This window comes from Eurosta solidaginis, chromosome 4 (genome assembly GCF_040869045.1).
Source record: "Eurosta solidaginis isolate ZX-2024a chromosome 4, ASM4086904v1, whole genome shotgun sequence".
In the NCBI taxonomy this organism is placed as follows: domain Eukaryota; kingdom Metazoa; phylum Arthropoda; class Insecta; order Diptera; family Tephritidae; genus Eurosta; species Eurosta solidaginis.
This window is the reverse complement of record NC_090322.1, coordinates 6,831,631-6,857,783: the sequence shown is the minus strand read 5'-3', so window position 1 is coordinate 6,857,783 and position 26,153 is coordinate 6,831,631. Positions and strand designations below refer to the sequence as shown.

General features: G+C 38.2%; 2 protein-coding genes across 5 annotated transcripts in view; both read right to left on the bottom strand.

Annotated features, from left to right (window-relative positions):
* The window catches only part of sno (strawberry notch), a 69,776-nt gene extending 54,600 nt beyond the window's left edge, over positions 1-15,176 (bottom strand). The window contains exon 1 of the mRNA XM_067779890.1: positions 15,021-15,176. Coding sequence (XP_067635991.1) covers positions 15,021-15,023 — 3 coding nt within the window. The 5' untranslated portion in view covers positions 15,024-15,176. The remainder of the gene's footprint in view (positions 1-15,020) is intronic.
* Positions 15,177-18,801: 3,625 nt separating this feature from the next.
* Positions 18,802-26,153, bottom strand: part of LOC137248905 (ceramide synthase) — a 209,594-nt gene continuing 202,242 nt past the window's right edge. For all 4 annotated transcript variants that reach the window (XM_067779885.1, XM_067779882.1, XM_067779884.1 and 1 more), the window contains one exon: positions 18,802-26,025. In XM_067779885.1, the coding sequence (XP_067635986.1) occupies positions 25,828-26,025 (198 nt within the window). In that variant the 3' untranslated portion in view covers positions 18,802-25,827. The remainder of the gene's footprint in view (positions 26,026-26,153) is intronic.

Below are 26,153 nucleotides of genomic sequence, written 5' to 3'. Positions count from 1 at the left end.
TCTCTTCGCAATTTTTTAATTTACCTGACCTTTCCTTATTTCGCTCATTTCTTTGGCCTCTGAACAACAATTCTCAATCGACTAATGAAATATTCTGAAGACAAGACGAGACCTACAATGTTTTAAGCTTACAGAGCAAAGCTTTGGAAAGTCTCTGGCAGACTTTTTCAACAAATTTTATTAATTCACTTAACTGACGGTCGTTCGATTCGGCTGAACTTTGAATACTTTTTACGACATTTTCTAACCCTACTAAGTTCATGGCATTGGAAGAATGTCCTTAAACATTTACTTGAAGCAATAAGCTCAGACAGAGTGGATACGTTTTGATTCGGCGATTGATGTTAATTTAAGAGTTGTTTCGTCATCTCTTGGTTTGGAAACAAAGCGCTTACGTCGTTTCAGAATTAAAAATCTGAGGATGGCACTACAAATAGTTTTTCTCCAAATTTGAGAAGGAATTATGGAAATTGATTCCAATATACATTGAGATGACAGTCCATATCGGGAAAAAAGTAGAAGTAGGTTTGCTTTCGGCCCCAGAAGTTCACCTCAGTACTTCTTGTATCTTTTGCACTGGTATGCGACTGCTTTTTCCTGATGTAAATGTGACGTCCTCATGTTAGCAGTTGCTGGTATAATGGTAAAACAGTTGGCTGAGTAGGTAGTTGGGTTTGGTGTTGAAGGTATTTTACAAATAGTTGGTTTAACTGCAGTGTTCTTTGAGGTGGAGATGCAGGCATTCGAAATGGGAACAAGCATAAAAACATCAAAATACATGCACTCTTAGATCTCATACAAGAACAACAGCATTTTTTAGTATGAGCTTCCAAACACCTTTAAATAAGCAAAACCATATTCAAGCTCTGTACTGCTACACAAACAATGTTTGCAGCGGACACATATGAGTTTAACAATTCGAAGCCTAAAACGTCCCGTTATTTAGCAACTCACATGTTTAAATTGGTTTATATTTAAGTACATACATGTGTGTGTGTACGAAGAGTCCTACTTTTCTACCACACCCACTCTAAGCGCAAAACATGCGCTACCCCGGCCCCAGTATCCGGGCACATACCCGAATTTGGGAATTGTGTTTATTTGGCCTTATGGAAGGAGGACATGGTAGCTACCCCCAAGTGTTTGATAGATCGTTAGATAAATGTGTGAGTTTAATTGTACATAATCATATGTACACGTTTAAAGGCTTTAATAGCAATTTCGAAATTCCTTGTGTTACCAGAAGCTCAAGCTAAATACATAGATACGGTATGTACACACATACATATGTACAAGGGAGGTAGAGGTACTATGTAATCATTCCCCAGCCACTCCCACTCAGAAATAATTGCATTTGTAGATAATTTTGCATGGGAAGCTCTCGGTATTAACTGAAAGAATGGAGACAAGCCTGCTTATACAAGTCGGCCCAAAGACTTAGCCTTGCGAACCAAGCCACAGAAAACGATTGAGCCAGGACGGCAAAGGAGGCAAAACTAATTTCGTCTGAACCATTTATATGAGTAGAGTTTTGTACTGGGAGCGATGCGCGAACGGAAAACTGCAACTGAAGGCTTTTTAGTAATTAATCAATATGTTATCATATAAAGCCAATTATAGGCTCATCAACCGCCTTCTTTTCAAGTTTTTCGATGTGCTTACTAACAACAAACTCACAAGAGCTAACTACCAGTTCAGGGCACTACAATGCTGCAAAATAGTTTTGAAGATGAAGTAAGGGCTGTTGCAAGTTTGGTAAGGCATATTACTCGGAAGTTACCCGACTAACAGCCGCTCTTTCAGTATAACCAAGCTTGCCACGTCACGTCTCATCCATAAAAGTATGTGTTGACTAGACAGGGCAAAGTGCTGTCGCTACAACAACAAAACACGAACCGATTTGGCATATGATAACGCTATCCTGAGGGATATTACAAAACAGTTGTGCTAGCCATGGTGCTATAGTTTCCGAGATACTAGTCGAATGAACATCTTAAGAATTAGAGAATTTTAGAGAAGCAATCTTGGTAAAAAGCTACATAAACCAATTCCGTTTTACAATTGCCATCAGTGGCTAGCGCCCGAAACTCAAAACGTTGCTCTAGCACCAGAGGACTTTAAAAATATTTTTTTATATTTCGGGTATAGAAAAGGAGTTCCTGCTCAGGAGCTTAAGAGGGCTTGAAATAAACACACTCCACTCCGGTTTTGCGGAGCCTTGTGGATGTTCACAATTCTTTGGCAGAAAGCTGCCGTATATGAATCCGAAAATTTGCGGTGCCTAGAAACGAATTTTGCGGGAATACGAGATCCCCTTGAGTTCGGAGAATAACTCCCGTTTGTTGTTACATTTAAATAACAAAAACAAGTCTCAGAAGTTTTTGAGATATACATACATACAGCTTGAGTGACATGCTTTAGGCATATCTGAGTTCCTAAGGCTTAACAATCGAGCTTCAGTTTTTTTGTAGCACTCTTGAGTCTAGAAGGTAGGCATCTTTCCACAATTCCATCATTCGGATTACGCCGTAAAAATAAAACATCCGTAGATTTTGCTTCGCCAGATATCTACGAGACTAAGTAAGCAAATAGTCACGGAAGCTATAAAACTTAAATTCTTCACTGCTTTATATTAAGTAAAAATAAGTATGTAAAAAATAGCTGCTCACCAGAAAATTTAAAAATTTCTAATTCAAGAAAACACAATAAATTTAAAATTCATCACACTCCACCCCACCCCCTTGTTCATACGTTAACAAAACAGTAATCATCTACTCAACTTGAAATTGTCTAGAAAGTGTCTGCGCAAGAAAAACGTAGCCAAAACAAAAAAAAAAACCGTCAAGGCATTTTTCTTCCCCTTCGCTGCCCAAGACCAAGACCATGACCGATAATAACTATGCAAACTGCGAAAAAAAAACATAAAAAAACGAACGACCTTGCAAAAAGAAAGCAGTTAGAAAACAATACTTTTATATGCCACATAAAAATCTGAATGAATGAAAAAATACATACAAAGACAAATTAGAATACAGAAAAATGTAAAAATGTGTGCAAAACAGCGCTACTGCGCCTCAAAGTATGCTTCATCCACGTCCCATATACGCTGACACAAAATTATGTTTGTGCATGGCTGTGTGTGCGTGTGTGTTCGCAGACGTTCAGGATATACGGACTTTATCTAATTTTACTTGCTGCTTTCTATTTAAAATGCGAAAATAAAAATGAAAACAAAAAATTGCCGATAAAGACCGAATAGATAGTTGCTTAGATGATGATAGAAAAAATTCAACAAAAAATCCCCACAAAAGAAGGCGCAAAATATAGCACATGCAAATCAAAAAATTACGAGCAAAACAAAAACGGAAAAAATTCTACACATGCTCACAATTTCTAATCGTACACTGTAAAAAAAATTAGAAAATTTCAAGAAAGCTTAGAAAAAATGCAATAAACTTAGGTATACGCGTTTCGTGCGTCTAAAAATTTTCTCTACATGTTTTCCCATGCATATTAGTTTGTGTCTGTGCGGCCAAGTATGCTCAGGTCGTTGGCATGATGATGGTGGAACGCATGCGCATGCGTCAGCAAAAATATTATGTACTCATTGTACATATGTGTGAAATTATATATATATATATATATATATATATATATATATGTATATGTAATACTGTACAAGCATATATATAGCACATACACACTTTGCTATGTATGGCTGTGAAATTTCATGCTGCGGGGGTAAAGCTCTGATAGCCATTTTACCGTTTTAGCAGGGACAGCATTCATTCAGCAGAATTGCCGACCCTGTGCTTTTACTTATTGGTGGTTCCAATCGTAGTTGCATACACATACATATATATGTTGGTATGAATGTAAATATCTATCTGTTTCGTAGAGAAATGTACAAATGTTGGTCGCATACCTATAGAGTCTGTACTGCAAGCCAATCATGCGAAACACATCTGAACCCAGTTCTATTATACAGTAAGTATGGGCGCTTGTTATACAAAATACACAAATTCAATTTTTCATGCAAATTTACCAAGAAAGCTTAATTTAGAAAGCAGCACTGATGCATTCGTCAGTGGACACATACAGACAGCAGGCCTATAGACACGCACACAAGCATAAACCCAGCGCTTCTTCTATTACCATTACCGCCACAGTGGTTGAAGATGTCATAAAACTTACCAAACTATCTTGAAGCCATCCTGCTCCCTTATTTCACCACAAAACCTGCGACTTGCCAATCATCAGTATGGCTTTCGAAAACTACATAGCGACACCACCGCGCTAAATGCTATCAACCCACAAATAAACTGCGGACGGAACCAACAACCACACCATATAACTATACTCGTAGCGCTAGGCTTATCAAAAGCCTGTGACACAGTCAATCACAGCACGTTCATGCAAGATTTGGAAAGGTTAAAAGGTGCACTGCAAAATATCTGTGTGGTCGGCAGGCATCGGTCCAGTTCAGGAATGTCAATCAAAACCCAGAAGAATTGAAAAAGGGGTGCCTTATGTTGGTGTTCAATTCCCTCCTTGGTTTAATTTTTAAGCGGAGTGCCCCTCGGTAGTGGTTTGGCAAATACTCTGAGTGTATTTCTGTCACGAAAAGCTTCTCAGTAAAAATGCATATGATTTGCAAGATACCGTTCAGGGTCGGCGTAAAATCGTGTAGGTTCCGTCATGCCAATTTGTAGGAAAAATTTAAAAGGAGCACGGCGCAAATTGGGATAGAACTTACTTACTTACTTAATTGGCGCTTAACCGTCTAAACGGTTATGGCCGTCCAACAAGGCGCGCCAGTCGCTCCTTCGCTCCGCCAACCGGCGCCAATTGGTCACACCAAGGGAGTTTAAATCGTTTTCCACCTGGTCCTTCCAACGGAGTGGGGGCCGCCCTCTACCTCTGCTTCCATAGGCGGGTTCCGATAGAAACACTTTCTTGGCCGGAGCATCATCTTTCATTCGCATAACATGGCCTAGCCAGCGCAGCCGCTGCGTTTTAATTCGCTGGACTATGTTGATGTCTGCGTATAGCTCGTACAGCTCATCATTAAATCTTCTTCGGTACTCGCCATCGCCAACGCGTAGAGGTCCATAAATCTTTCGAAGAACTTTTCTCTCGAACACTCCCAAAGCCGCTTCATCTGCTGTTGTCATGGTCCATGCTTCTGCCCCATATAGCAGGACGGGTACGATAAGTGACTTGTAGAGTATGATTTTCGTTCGCCGAGAGAGGACTTTACTTTTCAATTGCCTACCTAGTCCAAAGTAGCATTTATTGGCAAGATTGATTCTTCGCTGGATTTCAGTGCTGATGTTGTTGCTAATGTTGATGCTGGTTCCCAAATAAACGAAGTCTTTTACTATTTCGAAATTATGGCTGCCAACAGTAGCGTGGTTGCCAAGGCGCATATGCGCTGACTCTTTGCTCGATGACAGCAGGTACTTCGTTTTGTCCTCATTCACCATCAAACCCATCTTTACCGCTTCTTTTTCCAGCTTGGAGTAAGCAGAACTAACAGCGCGGGTGTTTAGGCCGATGATATCAATGTCATCAGCATATGCCAGTAATTGCACGCTTTTATAGTATATTGTTCCAGTGCGGTTAAGTTCTGCAGCTAGTATAATTTGGGATAGAAGCTCGGCCTAAAATATCTTCGAAGTTTAACGCGCCTTGCATTTATTTCTTTTTTATATCGAAGTTCCCCACCGGAGGAGTTACCATTGTGTCCTGCGCCAATGACTGCACGACAATGTTGTCAGGTCCTGGCCCTTCCATTGAGAGATCAGAGGTCTGCTGTAAAACTAACGTATCTCTCTACTACTCTTTCAAGTTTTTTCACCTCGCGAAATTTGCCACTGTTACCGACCAAATCTTCGACGGCCTTATTTACAATGTGGACGCGGCGAAGGTCGGCAATACTGGAAACCCATGGCATTATGCTACCGACAGCCCCACACCCAAAAAGATTGGGTGTGACGTTTGATCAGGACCTACGATTGGCAGAGCATGCAGCCGCAAATGTATCTTAAGTACAGAGCCGTATCAAAATCCTCCAGGTAAGCCATTCGTAAAAGGCGACTAAAATGGTTCAAGGGGGTGTGTAGTGCAACCCTTCCAAAGGGTTGCCAACGCAATTTATAGCTACTTCGAACTACTGTCCTGTCAAAACACCGCACTTAGAACTGCCACGGGATGTCTTATGTCACCAGAGCGCTATTTACACAGCGAGCAGAGAGAATACCCTACAACGGAGAGACCCGACACTCTGAACAAACAGTTTCTGTTGAATTCCTTACTAGGTTAGGTTGAACTGGCCGGTCAATAAAGACCTCACATAGACTGAATATGCCCATAGTGTTATCAGAATTTGTTTGACAACCAAACGGAAGAACCACAATCAGGTACCAGGGCATAAGTTATTGAATAACTCCTTGTCATGGCGAGCGCAGGACACGGAACACAAAGCGTGCTCAACCGTTTTTCCCTGCAGCTCACACTCCCTGCACTTGCTGTTACTGACGAGACCTAACTTATAAGCATGTGACGCCAGAAGGCAGTCTCCAGTCAGTATGCCCATTGTGAGCCTTAAGTGTTCTCTCTTCAGAGATATGAGCCACTATGTGAGTCTAATATCGTAGGCTTTGCCCATAATCTTAGAAATTTTGCAGCCATGCGCTTTTGGCCACGCCTTTCCTGCTTGATGGATCATATGCAACTCCTGTATTACTGTATACTTTTGATTTATCCCTTTGCCAACTCATCGGCCTTTTCGTCACCTTCTATCCCTTTATGACCGGGAATCCAGTAAAGATGTATTGTCTGGCCTAAGCGAAGTTTTTCCAATGCTTCTTTGCATTCCAGAACACTTCTTGATGAAGTACTGTGATTATTGCCTTAATCGCGCTTCCTCCAGAATACCTTCTGCTTTCTTCACTGCTATAATTTCCGCCTGAAAAACGCTGCAGTAATCTGGCAGCCTGTAGGATTTTGTTATTTCTGGATCGACATAGTAAACAGCAGACCCAACCCCTTACCTTAATTTGGGACCATAGGCCTACATGTACATATGTATATAATATATACATACATACTATATATATTTTTTTTATTTTTTTATAATAAAGTTATTATTTTTTATTTTTCTGGGGACCTTTAAAAAAATTAAGGTAAAAGTCTAGTTGAGGGGTTCGTTAATATCTTTTGAACGAGTTAATATTTTTATTTTCCGCCTTCGGATTATTAATACTGATGTCAAGACGCGTCGTTTGACACCTCTCTCGATATTTTTGGTAGCGTATTAGCAGTCGACCCCTCAACTAGACTATTACCAAAATTAAATTTTCTATTGTTTAATTTTTATAGGTTACGACGAAAATTCTCATAAAATAACAATAGGGCACTTCTGCCCCATTTTTTGCTCACAATGGCAGCCCTAACTTAAATTTCAACATTTCGTTGCCACTTTATACGAACTGCGTATAAATGGAGTCCTTTTATTTGTATATTACCACCGGTACGTTTTTTTAAACTTTGAAAAAAGCAGTGAACGTGTCGTCAGCTAAAACGCAAAATTTAAGAAATAAATTTAAAAAAAACAATACTTCGAAATTCAAAAAGGTTTCTGGAGAAAAAATCTAGGCCGTGTTGAAAATATAATAGCGACATCATATTGGCAAATACTACATCAATTATATCAACAGTGATTCAATATATTTCTTGGAATGGTGCAACCTGTAAAAATAACTGCTTACGGTTGCTCGTTTGTAAGCAAACACAACTGTTGATCAATCGTTAACTTCCTGAACGCAGCGATAGCTACTTTTGATCCACTTTTAATTTTAAGCAATTTATCGAGAACAATTTTTTTTCCTACATTCGCTCCTTATTTTTATTAACGATTGTCGATAGGGTTATCAAAAGACGCGTTTTAACCTCCGTATAATATAAGCGGAAATAAAATAATTTTTTGTCAAAAGATATTTGAGAAAAACCGGAAAATCACCCAGAGAGGATTCGAAATCGGCGGCTCGATCCATAGTTCTATTTTTACACAGCACCTTTCTGCATTGACGTCCTCCGGCCATTCGCAAAAATAACACTGGGTGGGTCCAACCTCGGTTTGAAGATCAACATTATATCCGCGCAGAGCACCATAAAAACCGCCAAACTACAACCACATGAAATTTGCGCCAAATTGTTTTCCTATGTTCAAAAAAAATACCTTTCGGATTCACAACCTCATGACCTTTGACGCTATCGTGTCTAAAACTATTAGCAATACAATGACAATCGACTCTTACGTTATCTCGGAATTCTGTATCACAAATAGCTGCTGTGAAAGCGAAAAAAATTTGTCAGAAACAAGGGACGACTTAAGTAAAGCTAGACGATAAACGACAACCTCCCTCCTGACCCCGGTCCTGAGAAATGGTTTTGCTGCATCTGCCGGAAAAGAATCTTTTTAGGACGGTCATACTCTGTTCAGTATGTCTCGTGCAAGGGATGGTTGCATCGGACAGGTTGTTCTGGGCTTGATCCCAAAACCAGACGTCCCCGTAACTTTTATAAATCTTTTGTGGCTCCTTGCTGTTCACGCCCAAGGGCGTCCCGTAGTCTACGCCTTAGCGCCCCCCCTCGCCAGATATCTCAATCGTGAGCGCAGAACTCGTAAACTGCGTCAACTGGCAGCCGATTGTAACATTGCCATCCGACCACCTGCCCATACTTATTTCGCTTGAGCGTACCCCCGACTTCATCGTCACTGAAAAACGCACTTTCATAAACTTCAAAAAAGGAAAGTGGGAAGAATATAAATCCTTTACAGACAGCCGCTTTGCAGCCCTCCCTATCCCGAATGATGCCCGCCAAGGGGGGAGCGTGCCTTCCGTAAGGTCATTAAATCCGCCTCAGCACATTTCATTCCCGCCGGGAGAATTCCCGAAATCCGGCCCCACTTCCCGGCGGAGGCCGCAAACTTAGCGAGAGAACGTGACCTTATAAGACAGCTTGATCCAGGCGACCCCCAAATAAGGGATATAAACCAACGCATCAGATTGCTTGTGGATGAACACAAGCGGGCGAAATGGGAGGAGCACCTCAGAGGTTGTAACCTCTCTACCTGTGTGGGTAAACTTTGGTCCACCGTAAAGTCCCTATCGAATCCGACTAAGCACAAAGACAAAGTTTCCATCGCCTTTGGCGACAAAGTGCTTTCGGACGCGAAAAAATGCGCGAGCGCTTTCTGCCGACAATATATAATGCATCCTACGGTCGACAAAGATAGACGGAGAGCCAATAGACACGCACATAAACACAAATTCAGCGCGTCACCAATCACCATCACCGCTAAAGAGGTTGAGGACGCCATTGGTCGTGCCAAACCATCCAAAGCAGTGGGCCCAGACGGCATAGCCATGCCGATGCTTAAAAGCCTAGGGAAAGAGGGTTTCAAATATTTAGCGCATGTCTTCAATCTGTCTCTTTCCACCTTTGTCATACCTGAGAAATGGAAAATGGCCAAGGTGGTACCGCTACTAAAGCCTGGGAAACCAGCTAACATAGGTGAGTCGTATCGTCCGATATCTCTCCTATCGCCAGTGGCAAAGACGCTTGAAGCCATTTTGCTCCCTTATTTCCAAGCAAATTTGCAGCTAGCCCCTCATCAGCATGGCTTCAGAAAACTCCATAGCACTACCACCGCGCTAAATGCCATTAGCACCCAGATAAATTGCGGTTTAAATCAATACCCCCACCATAGAACAGTACTCGTAGCGTTAGACCTATCAAAAGCTTTCGATACGGTCAACCATGGCTCGTTACTGCAGGACCTGGAAGGGTATACCTTTCCCCCATGTCTTAAAAGGTGGACCGCAAATTATCTGGGTGGTCGGCAGGCATCGGTGCAATTTATAAACGAAACATCAAAACCAAGGAGAATTAAACAAGGGGTGCCACAGGGTGGTGTCCTATCCCCACTTTTGTTTAATTTCTACATATCTAAGCTACCTTCACCACCGGAAGGAGTCACAATCGTTTCCTACGCCGATGACTGCACAATAATGGCCACAGGCCCAGGCCCAAAGATCGATGCGCTATGCAATAAAATAAACGGCTACCTCCCTGATCTCTCCAGTTTTTTCGCCTCGCGAAACCTGGAATTATCACCGACTAAATCTTCCGCGACCTTATTTACAACATGGACGCCCCAAATGTCGACCATTTTGAACATCCACGTCGATGGCACTACGCTACCGACTGTCCTACACCCCAAAATCTTGGGTGTGACGTTTGATCAGGATCTACATTTTGGTGAGCACGCAGCCGCAATTGTTCCGAGAATTCAGAGCCGTAACAAAATCCTCAAATCCCTCGCTGGCAGTACTTGGGGAAAAGATAAAGAAATGCTCATGACTACATACAAAGCAATTAGCCAGCCGATTACGTGCTACGCGTCACCCATATGGTCGCCAAGCCTAAAAATCACCCACTGGAAGAAACTACAGGCCTGCCAAAATACTGCTCTCAGAATCGCCACGGGCTGTCTTCTTATGTCCCCAGAACACCATCTGCATAATGAGGCGAGAATACTCCCCATCAGGGAGAGAAATGAGATGCTGACCAAACAGTTCCTGTTGAATACCCAGAAACCTGGGCATCCCAACAGACATCTGATTGATGAACCAGCACCGCCTAGGGGCTTAAGGAGTCATCTCCGTAAGCATTTTGAGGAAATACGGTACCTGAGAACCCAGCCGTATGAAGTGAAAAAACACAAGCAGGTCCTTGGTGAACTCCATAAACAGGCGTCGGACCTTTATGCCGGGAATTGCCCGGTGAATCCAGTGCTTAACGAAAATTATCCAAAACTTGCGGAAGAGGAACGCATACTCCCCAGGGAAACGCGTGTCACTCTTGCTCAACTTCGTTCTGGATACTGTAACAGGTTAAACTCTTACCTATCCAGAATCAACCCCGACATACAAAATGTATGCCCCGCTTGCAACGTGTCCCCACATGACACCAACCATCTCTCCAATTGTAATGTGGAACCAACGCCTCTAACACCCCTTTCCTTATGGTCCACCCCTGTTGAAACGGCAAGTTTCCTTGGACTCCCGTTAGAGGATATTGATGACAATTTGTGATCGGACGCGGCTATTAGGTGGGGCGAGCATTGCTACAACAACAACAACAACAACAACAACAACAACAACAACAACAACAACAACAACAACAACAACAACAACAACAACAACAACAACAACAACAACAACCTCCCCAGCGGGTTAGGGAGAATATACCCGCGGTAGGTATGCCTGTCGTAAGAGGCGACTAAAATACCAGATTCAAGGGGCTGTGTAGCGCAAGCCTTTCAGGTTGTCAGCGCAATATATAGCTTCTCCAAGCCCAATTGCCAACCTCACCTATCCTCACGAATCCTGTTTCACTAACAGACGAGGCTCTGGCGACCCAAGCTCCTCATTTAACTTGTGGGTGGGGAGGGAGGAATGGCTTGAAGGTTTAATTTGGCCATATAAATCGTTCGGGCTAGCACCTTAATGGTGCTGTTACCGGAGCGTACCGGATCTGTATCCGGCAAACGACCATCACATCGATAACACTCCCCAAACCCTTCGGGGAAAAACCCTTATCGCTACAACAACAACGCCAGCAACAAAAACAACAACAACATAAGCGACAACGTAAGCCTTAGAGTACCATTAGCAGACGATATCGCCAACGTAGGTATCGTTCGTTGAGCCTCTCGTTCGCCAAACAGCAAAAGGCTGTTAAATCGGAGGTCGTCTTTTGATACCTTGGACAATTTTTGTTAAAAATCACCGTTGTGTAGAATTGTTTCCCTTTCTTTTTAAAGGCTTTTATTATACATCCTATTCCAAACACACAAAAGCGAAATCCAAAGTTTCGATGTATCGGAATGGAAACTGGGACCAAATAGTATCATCCGTGATCGTACCACTAGTAACGTAGAAACATGGTTTTCGGATCACTACGTGGGCGTACTGCATGATTCATATTCGGCATAATGGAACCAGTAATTTAACGTTGTCGCGGCATTTTTTTTTTTTTTTTTTTTTTGTATTTTTACAACCGATTCCAAGTTTTTATATCTATTATGACTTTAAAACATGTTCCAACGTACTTTTGATTCCTAATAGAGCAATTCATTCCGAATAAATTGCTGTCGTATGTTATGCCATTTAACTTATGCGACTGACAGAGTACGTTATTTTCTTTCGTATCGTATTTGATCAGTGATCGTTTGTCACAATGCGGACCCTGTGTTACATCCCCAGCACATCCCCAGCACACACCCACATACCAAAAATTGGTACTTTTAATTATTTTATACATTTTCCAACAAGTAAAGCCGTGGTTACTCACGAACGTACGTAGAAAAAACGTGTCAGCTGACACGACCTATCTTATGAGTGTGCAATGTAAACGAAAACTCACCGACGTGCAACGCCCGTACGTACGTAGCCCGGAACGTAGAAATCAAAACAATTTTGATTTTTTCCGTAAGAACGTGTCAGCTGATCGCTCTCTCACTAGACAGAGTTGCCTAGTAAACTTTTGTGCGCTAATTTTTGACCGTTTGCAATTTTATGCAAAAACGCCTAATTAAATTTTGAAAAATTGTGGAAATAATTCGAAATAATTATGTAAAAGTGCTGATTATAAATATCTAATCTATTTATACTTATTTAATAGTATTCCGGCCTTTTACAATACCAAAAATTAAATTGGAAAAAGTTGATGTTTCCATAAGCATACATGCAAAATGGTCAATGGCAACAGTGCTTATCTGTAAACAATACAAACACAAATATCTTATGTACATGTACACAGACGCACACATTGATTCCTACGGGCTTGAGAGTTCGGTCAAACGTGCTTCGTACGACAAACGTCCTTACGTACGGCACACGTCGGTGGGTAACTGCCGCATAAGGCTCACGAAAAATGTCTAGTGCGGCAATGCTGTTCGGGAGAGATAGATTCCACAAAAAGAGATGGCAGCAGCACGTCAACACAAAACAAATGGTAGAGAACACGGTTGCCACTTTCGGTCCATTTGGACCCAAAATGGTCCTTTCGAACCACATTTGGTCCGCTGGTCCCTTTTTTTCAATTTTGGTCCTTTTTAGGCAGTAGCCACGATTTTGGATGTCTTCTTTTTTTACTGAGGTAAACAACACTGCTCACAACATTTGGCACACTTTCATTAACCCACATATAATTTTCAATTTACTTCCATGGAATTCTTACCACAAAAATTGCAAAGCCAATAAAATACAGCAGAACACCTCGGAGATAATTTAGTCTAGGCATTAAAAAGAAAAAGTACTGGACCTTATGGCAAACACATTACACGGACATATCAGAGTTTTGTTTAAGTGGCTTCAAAGATTTTTTTCACTGATCGAGCTAAAAAATTTTTTTTCAAATGCACATGTGCCGCTAAGAAACTTGTCAGGGTTTGCCACTGGCAGAGCTATTACAATGGCCGTCGAGTTAAATAAATTGAAAACTAAGCAGAAGAATTAAACTAATTTGTTTTACGTTTGGTGTATTTGCCAAACAAAAGGTAACACCTTCAAAATTTTTTACAAAAAAATTCTATGTACAAATGCACGTTGATATTTTAATCAGTCTCAAACAGCTCCAGTAGCTTAATGAGTTCAAAGAATTCCAGGACTATTGAGAATTAAGTAGCTTGACATAAGAAATATTTTAACTGGAAGTGGGGCAGAAATACTTCTCGAAAGTGATAACTTCATAAATGTACAAGTAATTTCGATTAAAACCAATTTATTTTTATATTCAGATTTTAAAGCAAATGTAAAAGAGATTTGATTTCGGAAGAATTATTTTGTGACAACTTATACCCGTAGGTATATATTAGACTATTAATAATATTATATTATTATATTCTTATATAAGCTTCAATAACAACACTGTGAGCTAAATTCTAGTACCTAACAAAATGTAATGAGCTTATGTTATTACACAGTTGAAACTTTTAATACGTTTGATTTAAAATCCGAGCCCTGGGGCTAGATTCAGTAAATGTGAGTTTTTAAAAAATTACACTTACTGAATCTAGGCTTTTTTGTTTGTGCAGTTTGAATTAAAGCAGTCTTCGATTCGCTGCTTTTAGTTAAATTTTGTATAGGAAACCATGGAATCATCCTAAAATTTTATATCTTACAACAAACACGTCATTGTTGTGAATTGCCGAACTGATTGTGTATCAATAAAACAAAACACAAAATTTGGTCGTTTTTCTTGAGATTTGTCCTTTTTTTCTATGAATTTTGGTCCCAAATTAAAACAGGGTGTGGCAACCGTGGTAGAGAATCAGCAAAGAACGCGACACAGAGGAAAGAACGAATAGTCGCGAGGCTGCAACGATATGGCAACGATGCCAGGAGAAAAAACAAAAACGAATGTCTTAACAAAAGAGAATGCGGAATAATCATTGTAATAGAAGTAAATTTTTCATTTAAAATTGTATAATATGCGCATATTATAAACACGCATTTTGCAACTATTCGATTGCGCCTAATCCATAGCAAACAGAAAACATTAACATGTTAAAGAAAAAAAAAACCACTCGAGAACGCTTTCTCATCATTACGAAATACATCAGCAGGCAGTGCATCGAATGACAGCGAAATCATATACAAGTTTATTGGTTATAAACCAAAAAATCCTTTCCAGTTTATGACAACCAAACACTGCTCAAATATACAACTAAAACTGCACTAACTTTAAACAAATTAAATATTCTAGAACTATATTGAGACGTAGTTAAACACGAGCACGATGCCCTGGTATGTTTGGCCAGCGCAATAGGAGCGCAGCGCTATTTCTTGCTTGATAAAAGCGTGCGCCTTGTATGAATGGGTGTTATCATCTTTTTTTAAACATAAATTCAAAGCACATTGCAACTAAATAACAATGATACTCACCATTTATACTAATATTTGTATAGTGTCTCACGCGAGAAGTGCACTGAATTGTTTTAAATAAATTTTTTTTTCACAACACAATTCGGTTAAATTCACTCGGCAGCGAGGCAACGCACAATTTCAATTAACTTCGCACAACTTCTTGCCGTACTTGCCGAGATTCCGAAAGCAACTAGCAACTGTCGTGCGGTACAACAGAGTTGCCGTCTACTACGCAAAATCAGTGCTGTCATATTGGAGACAATTTACAAGTTGATTATCCAACTACATTCCACAACTAGGTGGTAATAGAGGGCCGTTCTCTCGACTGCCTGTTAATGTGGGGATTGCGTAACTGGCAGATACCTTTGTATGATAAATAAGATTTAATTTCCTCAACTCCCTGTCAAATACTTGTTAGTTTATGGGAGAAAGGTGGCTGCGTTGACAATGGAAGTATGTAAAAGGTTAATAGTCCCTTCAATTGTAAACAAAATAAAACATCAGTACCAAGTACTCGTACAGCTCGATAAGCAAACATACGGGTGTACGTCTAGAAAACGAATTGTTGTAAGTTAACTAGAGCTGGCTCTGGACATGAAGTCAACCACAACAGATGCAGCTTCAACTTTCTACAAGGGCTTCGTCGGCTTCTTACCTGTAATTATTTTATTATTATCGACAGCGAATTATAATCGGCTAGTTATCGGCTTTTTATCGCCGAGTCATCCGCTTCTTATTGGCTTGTTATAGCCGAATTTTTTCGATTTTATAGTAAAGTTATATCTGAATCTGTTTCATAACAAACCTGTGACTAGTAACAAATCGATTAACAAATTGGTGGCACGCCGATAAAGGATCGACAACTTTCCAAAACCAAATGGAAAACTTTTTGATCACTTTTAAATCATACAAACAGACAAAATTGGTTAATTCGTTGTAGTTCTATAAATAGAACAAAAACAGCAACAAAACCAAAGTTTCTTTGAAAACCGCCGTACCAAGCATAGCTTTAACACATAATTGCATACGAAGTATGAAATGTGTAAAAGATTAAAATATGCAAAAAGAAGGCAATTGGGAAAAACTTTACAACAACTAAGGCATGACGTAGCTGAATGCGTTTGTAACCATTTCAACTATCGTAGGAGTGCGGGTTCGACTCCCACTCCCGGGAGAAAAGGCTTTGAAGAGATTTACAAGGTATAATCGAAACAGCTGTCGCCTTGTCCGTCCTGATGTCACGTTGTTTAAAATTTTCCCAAATTATTAAATAAATTTTTGATCACAAGTTTATAACTTTTCGACAAATTCTCAATCACAAATCGATGAATTTTCTATTACACACCGATAACAAGGTGGTAACTGTCGGAACGGTAACAAATCGATTACCTTTTGATAAATCACATAAGACGGAGAGCAGTTCGTAAGACCCCGGCGGGTTAGGGGACTTAGAATATACCCGCCATTGTGAATGATGACTAAGTGTGTTATCTTATCTGTCAACTGCCTGACAGGCTGTTCAATATGGCTACTTTTCAGCGTTTTAACAGGCTGTTCAATATGGCGGCGCCTATCTTCAGCGGGTGATAGAAAGAGATACAGAATGAGACAGCGATAGTCATTTACAAATCAGGTGATCCAATCACTTTGGAATTTTGACGTTTATGCAGAAGATATCACACTTAGTCATCATTCACAATGATACCCGCGGCAGGTATGCCTGTCGTAAGAGACGACTAAAATACCAAATTGATTCAAGGGGTTGTGTAGCGCAACCCTTTCAAAGGGGATGCCAGAACAATATATAGCTTCTCCAACCCAATTGTCAACCTCACCTATCAATGGCGAATCCTGTTCTTAACAGCCGAGGCTCTGGTGACCCCAAGTTCCTTATAGATCTAGGGGTTGGGAGGGCGGCATGGCCTAGAAGGTTTCATGTGGTCATACCAAATCGTTCCCGATATGGCCGGTCTAGTACCTTAATGGTGCTTGTTACCGGAACGTACCGGATCTGCATCGGACAAAGGACCATCAACATTGATAACACTCCCCAAGGCCTTCGGGGAGTGTCCTTATCGCTACAACAACAACAAGCATTTCATAAGGCGCATGTATTAACTTCTATACAAAATATGATCGGGCGATTGGCATGCCCGACGATTGAAATCTAAGTATTCTATGCCCAGTCCACAAGAGGAGGATGCTGAAAACTGCGCCAACTATAGCGGAATTAGCCTTCCTAACATCGCATGTAAGGCTCTGTCAAGCATATTTTAGAAAAATTGAAGAATGCTGTGAATCGGCTGATTAGACTTTATCAGTGCGGCTTCAGACCTGGCCCGATTTACCTCCGAGGAGCTTAAGGCAGAGCTTCCCTTCCAATTTGCGTCGGCCTCTTAATTTTTGTTACAAAATGCGGGACGGGACCTACATCTTTTATGCCGACTCCGATCGGCAGGCCTGACGAATTTTCGGTAATTCTTTACTTTAGCTCACAACTGCTAAAACTCGTCCAACCCAGGACCACGAATCCGAATGCAGAAATTTAAAATTTTATGTCTGTCAAAAGATATTTCCAAAAAACCGAAAAATGACCCCGGAACGCTCCGAAACCGGGGTGGGATCCATAGTATTTTTGCGCAGAACACCTTTCTGCGTTGGCGGCCTTCGGCCGCGCTTATAAAAAATTACCCTGGGTGAGTCCAACACCGGTTTGGAGACCAAAACTATATCCCCGCAAAACACTTTTACCCACAGTTTTTCTTGTGGGTGCCACAAAATCATCAAATTTACAACAACCACATTAAAATTTTAAAATTTGTTTGCAAATATCCGAAAAGAAATCCGCTTTCGGATACGTTATCCTGGGTCCAAAGCGCGTCTTTTAACACCTCTCCCGATACTTTTGGACGAGTTTTAGTAGGTGAGCTACAGTAAAGAATTACCGAATTTTCACTGAGAAGGTTTTCATGGCGGAAATGAACTCGGGAGTGTTTGTCAAATCACGTCCGAGGGGGGACCCCGATTTCTAATTGAAAAAACTTGTTTCTAAATTTTTGATGCTACTTTGCCCTGGGCTTAAACCCAGGATCTTCGGTGTGGTAGGCGGAGCACGCTACCACCACACCACGGCGGTCGACTAAAGAGCGTAATTATATCCGAAGTTGTCCTTTAGTTCATTTCAAAGTAGGCTTAGAAAAGGTCGCTGCCTTTATAGAATTAGAGCGTAAAGATTAACTTGCCTTTTCATCGTTAATGCTTTCGCATTGAATTTTAATCATTGTGTGCGAGCACTCCACCTGCGAGACATACATGCGTTTGGTAAATGTGGTTTTGGCTTATAATGGCGTTTTGCGGGCAGGAGTTGACAAAAAACTTTACCGATTCAGTAAGAATTAGGTTTGCTGGGATCAAACGTGTGTTGTTGTTGTTGTTGTTGTTGTAGCAGTGCTCCGCCCCATCCAATAGGTGCGACCGATCACGTGTGTGCTATTTATTGTCGGATCTATTAGAAGCGCTCTGGCAGATACCGCTTTTCTTGCATGTATGGCGGTCTGTATCTTCTTCTCGTTGCAATATGATGACTTCCCGAAGGTTTTTGGGAGCTTTATCGATGTTGATGGTACTTTGCTAGATATTGATCTCGTAGGTTCCAGAAAATAGATGCTAGTCCGATTTGATATGACCACGGGAACGATTTGATATGACCACGTTGAATCTTCTAGGTCATCCAACCCCTTCCATGAGGAACTTCGAGAGGCCAGAGCCTTGTCTACTTAAAACGAAGAATAAAAAACTATTCAGGTTAGTAATTTTTATTTTTTTCTGCATTCTTTGCATACCAACAACAATTATTTTTGAATGCCTGCTAGCGTACATTTATGTACATTTATTTTAAAATTTGTCACAACACGTAGACATTTCATATAAGACTAAAATGCATTATGTACTATAAAGTAAATACAGCAAAAAATATTAAATGTTATTTAGCTCATTGGTTTCATTTTCAGGTTACGAGTATAATTACATTTTTTTTTTTAAATACATACATACATGCATATTTTTGTTCAAGCTCGTTAAATTTATGTATTTAATTTCAAATACATGGCTATTTTATAAAAGTTATACAATTTTATGTAAATATATAAGCATGTACTTAAATATATTAGAGTGGAGCGAAAAAAACGATTTAAAGCCCTGACAAAGTTGACGTATCCATATAAATATAAAACAGCTTTATGGAACTTTATGGAAATGAATGTAATTGGTCCATGGTGGCATACCATAACGCCCTAGCCATAACTGTAGGGTATTAGTAATAGATTAATTGTATTAATTTAATTTAACTTTGTAAACTTATTACATTGAATTTTTATAATTTTCAATATGTATCAAAATGTTATTTTTCAATGTTGAATTTTATAACATCAAAAATTTGCGTCTAAATAATAAATGAAGTCTTCTTGTAAAAACAAAGTTTTTAAATATTAGCCAACAGCAAAAGTTGATCGATTGATGATTTATATTGTTAAATCATTTTAATAAAGATGGAAAACTTTCTTTAAATGTTGATGCATCAAATACAGCGATAGGTGGTGTCATACAACACTTCAAAGGCAAATCAGAGCCACTAGGTTTTTATTTAAAGAAGCTTTCTCCTTCAGAAACTACGTACAGTGCATTCTATAGGGTGTTATTAGCCATATACCTAAACGTTAAGCATTTTCGGTATCTTTTGGAAGGACGACAGTTTACGGTATATACAAAACCATTGACTTTTGCTTTAAATTCGAAAACAGAACGCAGTCCTAGTCAAACGAGACATCTTGAGTTCATTGCACAGTTCACTAACGATATTTAGTACATTAAGGAAAAGATAACATAGTAGCTGACACTTTGTCACGAGCTTTTGAGGCAGATGCAATTAAAAATGCTAATCTAAATTTTAAAGTTTTACAAAAAGAGCAACAGCAAGATAACGAGCTTAAAGAATTAATATCTGGGCAAACTTTCCGAAACCTTAAATTGGTAGAAATTCCTTTGTTAAGTTTTAGCATATGGTGCGAAGTTTCAGGAGAAAATCCTAGACCATATGCACCAAAAATTTTGCGGAAAACAATTTTTGATATATTACATGGAATCACACATCCTGGTACAAAAGCTACGCGTAGATTAATATTTTGGCCAAATATGAATAAAAAAATTAATTTGTGGTTTAAGGAGTGCATAAGTTGTCAAAAGTCAAAAATTTATCGTCATACAAAATTACCAATTACAAAAATTGCAATGCCTAAGAGTAGATTCGAACATATTCATTTAGATATTGTGAGTCCTCTTCCTGTTTCAAGAGGATATCGTTATATTTTTACTATAATTGAGGCCAGAGGTATATGCGTTAAAAGAGATATTTCTGCGGCAACAATTGCCAGACAATTTTTTATTGAATACATTTCACGTTTCGGGGTTCCGTTGAAAATAACTACAGATCAAAGTGCTCAATTTACGGCGAATTTATTTTCAGAATTAAGTAAATTTCTTGGAAGCCATCAAATAACAACGTCTTCCTATCATCCTCAAGCTAGTGGAATGGTAGAACGTTTTCATAGGCAACTAAGTTTTCAATAATAACTAGGAATGGGATCAGCGATTGGTACGAAGAGTTACCGATAATACTTTTAGGTTTGCGATCAATTTTCAAAGAAGATATTTCGGCTACTCCAGCAGAAATAGTTTTTGAACAAAATTTGAGAATACCTGGTGAACTTGTTGTCTCAACTTCTGAGAATACAACTCCATCAGAAGTTTTAAGTAGTTTACGTGAACATTTCAACAATGTTAAATCAAATCTACAACATCATAAAAATTCTACAGGTATTTTTGTTCCAAAAGATTTAAAAGATTGTAAATTTGTTTTTGTTCGAGTTTTAAACAAACGCTCCTTACAAGATACATATGATGGACCATATAGAGTTATTGAAAAAATATTAAACATTTTAAAGTAGAAATGAATAATGATATTAAAAGTATTCCAACTGATCGGTTGAAATCAGCTATGGTTGATATTAAACACTTCAATAACACAAAAACAAAAAAGAGATTTACTTTTAATTTATTTAACAATTAAGCTCTGGAAGGGGGAGTATTGTAGTGTATTAGTAATAGATTAATTGTATTAATTTAATTTGACTTTGTAGAGTTATTACTTCGAATTTTTTAAATTTTCAATATGAATCAAAATGTTATTTTTCAATGTTGAATTTTATAACATCAAAAATTTTCATTCTTTGAAATTTTGTTAAACAAAAAGATTTGAAATAAACTTAACCCAAAATACGTTTTTTATAAAAAGAATTTTAATTGTAAACTACAACTGGGAGTGTAAACTACAAAAAATATACCATAGCCAACCAACTCGTTTTTGCTTTTTCGCCATATCCTTAACCTAAAAATATTTGAGTTGGTGAAGTTATTAACTTTTTGCAGATTTTATTTATTGTTTGGGATACGTTTTGACTAAGAAACTTATTATTTTTGGTATATGTTTGTAAATTTTTGCGTTTTCTTCATTTTTATGAAACTTTCACGATTTTTAGGTTAAGGAATCAATAACTGATGCCAATTAATATGGATAAATAAAAATATGATTATAACTATGACGTTATTACTATGTCAACTTTGCCAGACCCTTTAGGCATATTTACATAGAAGAATACTTTCCTCAGACCTTGAATTTGACATCTGAGTGCAATACATAGTAGATATGCGTATTGCTACACGTGAAACGTGACGTACTTTACAATACATATTTTAAATTCCCACTGAAGCTTAGAATAGAGCTTTTTCAAAAATTTAAGTTTTAATTTCTTTCTAAAAATTACATTCTACGTATAAGCGAAACATTTTACTGACTAACTATGAAGCATATTTTTTTCGCTCTACCCTAATGTATAATTTTGTTTATTTTATTTTTACACAAGTCGATTTTCTGGTAGATTTTTTTCAAGCCAAAGAGCAGAAGTTATTTCGGTTGAACGCCAAAAAATCTACAAGACAATCGACTCGCGTACAAGGGCTTTTAGTTACAAGGGCAAGTTACACATAAACGTTCAACTATACATACATTATATGTATATTCATTCAATCAATATATACATACACATCAATAAATAGTAATTAAAGTAGGCAATCAACGTAGTTTAACTACAAAAAAATAAGCTTTAAAGTAACAGTTCAGCAGTTACAAAGAGCAATACTCTTTCTAGCAAATTTTAAAACTTAACGCCTTTCAACACCAAATTTTTATAGTGAAATACATGGTTCGACTATATGGTTGGCTCATCTGTACAATAACAAAACATGTCTGTTCAAATTGTCAAAATCTGTGGATTGGTGTTGGTGCGAATGGTATGGAATGGAAACATAAAACTTAGCAGTTTTTGTATGTGTAAGAAAATGTTGCCAATGTGTTGGTTTCATTTTGAGTTTGCCCATCTCCTTTTGACAATCCCATCGACCATGCAATGAAATAAATAAAACCAGCTAATGAGTTGAGCCAACCATATAATTGAGCCATGAGTGAAATATTTCCTTTTAATGCGTTCAATAATTTTTAAAAGTCGACTGGAGAAAACCGAACTCGATGGATAATTTGTTGTTTCGACATTTGCGCTAATATTAAAATTAGTTGCAAAAGTGGACTTAAAAATAGCGGTTCGTTATTATTTATTTTACAATAGAAGACAGTTGAAATGCAAGTCAAATTGTTAACCACATATTTAGTACGATGGATCCTAAAGGTTCTTTCATTCGAAAGTGAAATATGTAGCTTACAAAATAAAGTAAATTTACGCGAACCAATTTTAATTACACTTTTTGAATCGCAGCTTATAACTTTAAAACATGCATATCTTACATATCTCTGGGCTTACAATAACTTTCAATTTAAATAAGTAGATCACAACGTCCTGGTATTGCTAGAGATGGGAAAGGGGTAAATACCCAAATGGTAAATACCCGGTAAATTGGTTAAATATGGTAAAAATGGGTAAATACCCAAATATTTACCCAAAAGAAGGGTAAAAATAATCTTTTGAAAAATATGGGAAACAAAAACACAAATTCAGTCGAAAATGTACCCAATTTGTCCTATATTGGTGGGTAGTTATCCATTACGCTAACGGTTGAATTAGTTTTAATCTGTAATCCAGCGTTTTCAAAAATATTTAACCAATAATACATGCCGTTGCAAAAATTTAACTTTACCAAGTAAACATTTTAAGTCAAAAAAAGTCGGAAAATATCTAAATTGGAGCGTTTACTGTCGGTATGTGCTCATTTGGGAGGCCGAAACCAATGTATTTCCCTTCTTGCAATGGTCGTCCTATATGAGCCTATTAACGTATATCATTTGAGCCTAAATAAGAGTCCGACATAAGTCTTAAAAGGCGTTTAAACAGCTCATATTATACTCTACTGGAACTTCCCGGCGTCATTTTTAATTCTAATAAACTCTGATTATCTGACACGTATATGGCCTATTTATTAGGCAGCTTTGCGGTCACATTAAAAATGTCGAGAAGCGTCCATGAGCGGAAAAACGTCGATGCTTATACAAAAAAAGAATAGCAAGGGTAACAATAATGTACAAATGTAATTCATTTTGTATTAAAATGAAAAATTGCCGTAAGAAAGTTTCAAAATTTGTTCCAAACTCACTGTGACGAATATAAATAGTTGATAAATGATAATTCTTGCACGCTATGTTAGGAGCTTTTAGGCCGTTAAATAAAAGGCAACAATTTAATTTTCTTTTACCCTCCTACGCGTTTCAAGGCTTTTCTGATTCCTACATTGCCCACTTATTTTGGACTAGTTTTGGATTCTTAAATTTTGAGCGCCTTAAGCATGTTTGAGGGGTAGCTTTGTTTGCGTAAATATGTGTACCCTATAAACATTCTCTTACAGTTCTGGAGTTCAATATGGGTACGAAAAATATCAGCTTCAAAAATGCTATCACCTTAGAACCTTTTATGACTCCAATTTGATTAAATTATGAACAAACGAAGAATATTAAAATCAGTAAACTACGCAGCTCCGGAATAACTCAGACATTTTTCTGCGACAAGTTATTCTAAATAATTAATTAATTCAACTAATACTTATTTCATTTCTATCTTGTCCTCATGGGAGTGTTATCACAACAATTTTCTCCCCTATGTTTTCCGCTTCGGATATACACACAAATTCTTCCTAAAAGCCCTGTTGTTGAAGTATGTCATTAAACTACTCAAAATTCGCAGTATGTGACGCCAATAACGCTCACATATCATATCGGAAGACTTATGTTAGAGGCAAAATATGAGAATATAGCATTCGCTTCAGGCTCCTAAATGAGTTCATAACGAGTGAAAACGATCCAAAGTTTGGACTCCTTTCAGACTAATTGTTGACTCCGACTGTTTGCTGGGTTGTTTGTTTAAAATCAAAACCATGGTTCAACTATATATAGGTTGGCTCATCTGTAAAGCAACAAAATATGTCTGTTCAAATTGTCAAAATCTGTGTATTGGTGTTGGTGCGAATGGTATGGAATGGAAACATAAAACTTAGCAGTTTTTGTATGTGTAAGTAAAATGTTGCCAATGTGTTGGTTTCATTTTGAGTTTGCCATCTCCTTTTGACAATCCCTTCGACCATGCAATGACATAAATAAAATCAGCTGATGAGATGAGCCAACCTGTACATAATTGAACCATGATCAAAACGAAATTTTCCTGATATTTACCCATAAAAATGGTATATTTATTTATTTTATCCATAAAAACGGTAGAATCCCAACTCTAGGTATTGCAAAATTAGCTTAATTGGCAAGCAAAAAATGTATGTTTCTAAGATAGCAGTTTTTCGCATATATATAATGGTTTTCCGGATATTCGATAGACGAACTCATTTATTTTGCGGGCTATATTGGCCTCTCTTGGTCTTGTTTGGCGAATTCAGTGCCAGATGAAGTTATCTCATCAGATGATTGCTTCTTCTTGATCATTTTCAAGAAACGCCTTGGCACAGCCAAATGCCAGTTAATAGAAATCAATATTAATTTTCTTTTGATTTGACATTCCTCTGCGCGGCGAGTTGGATGAACGAAAGCGAATTCAGCCAATTCGCAGTGCAGAAAAATGTCAAGTCTTTATTGATTTCGATTAACTGACATAATGCAGTCAAGGCGAATACAGTACCAGGTGTTAGTTATCTCAACAGCTGATTGCTTCTTCTTGATAATTGTCCATACAACGCCTTGTACAACAACATGTCAGTTAATCGAAATCAATGAAAATTTTCTTTTGACTTGAAATTCTTCTACACGGCGAATTAGTTAAATTCGCTTTGCCATCACCTTGTATGGATTCGCCTTGTATTGCAGTACAAGGCGTTGTATGGAAAATATTCAAGAAGAAGCAATCAGCTGTTGAGATAACTGAATTCGCCTTGGGTATAGGTAGGTTGCGATCATTTGATATGCCACATATTTCACTTCATGCTATACAAACAATTTTTATTTAATTTTTGTTCTTCCGTAATATTTAGTAAATTGTGCCACATACATATGTATGTAACGCAATATGTATGCATACGTAAAATTATTCAAAAACTTAGCTTGTATACAAATTTAATAGCCTAACGGTAGAGCAGCTTAAAAGATATTCATATACATAAATACATATAGACTTCAAGAAACTAAGGAATTTTTCTTTATCTCATTTATCTCATTGTGAAATTCAACAAACTGCCTTTTACTACTAAAAACTCAAAACACATCTCTAAACTAATTTTTGCCATTTATCTCAAGACCTGGCAACAATTTTTCTGACATTGAGCATTTGTTGGATACATTGTTGGACACATTTGTGCATAGTTCGCTGAAGTCTTGTTCAGCATTCGGTGTTATTGGTGACAAGTTATTATTTTTGGACTGCCGCAATTTCTTGGGAGCCAGCGCACTTTGCTTAGCTGGTAGTAAGACCTGGAAAATAAAGCGTTATTATTAGTAAAACTGTTAAAACGTTAGTTGGTAAAATAGTTAAATAAATATACATATTTAATAAAAAATTTAATTTTTTGTTTATTACAGCTAAAACGATTGCATACTTA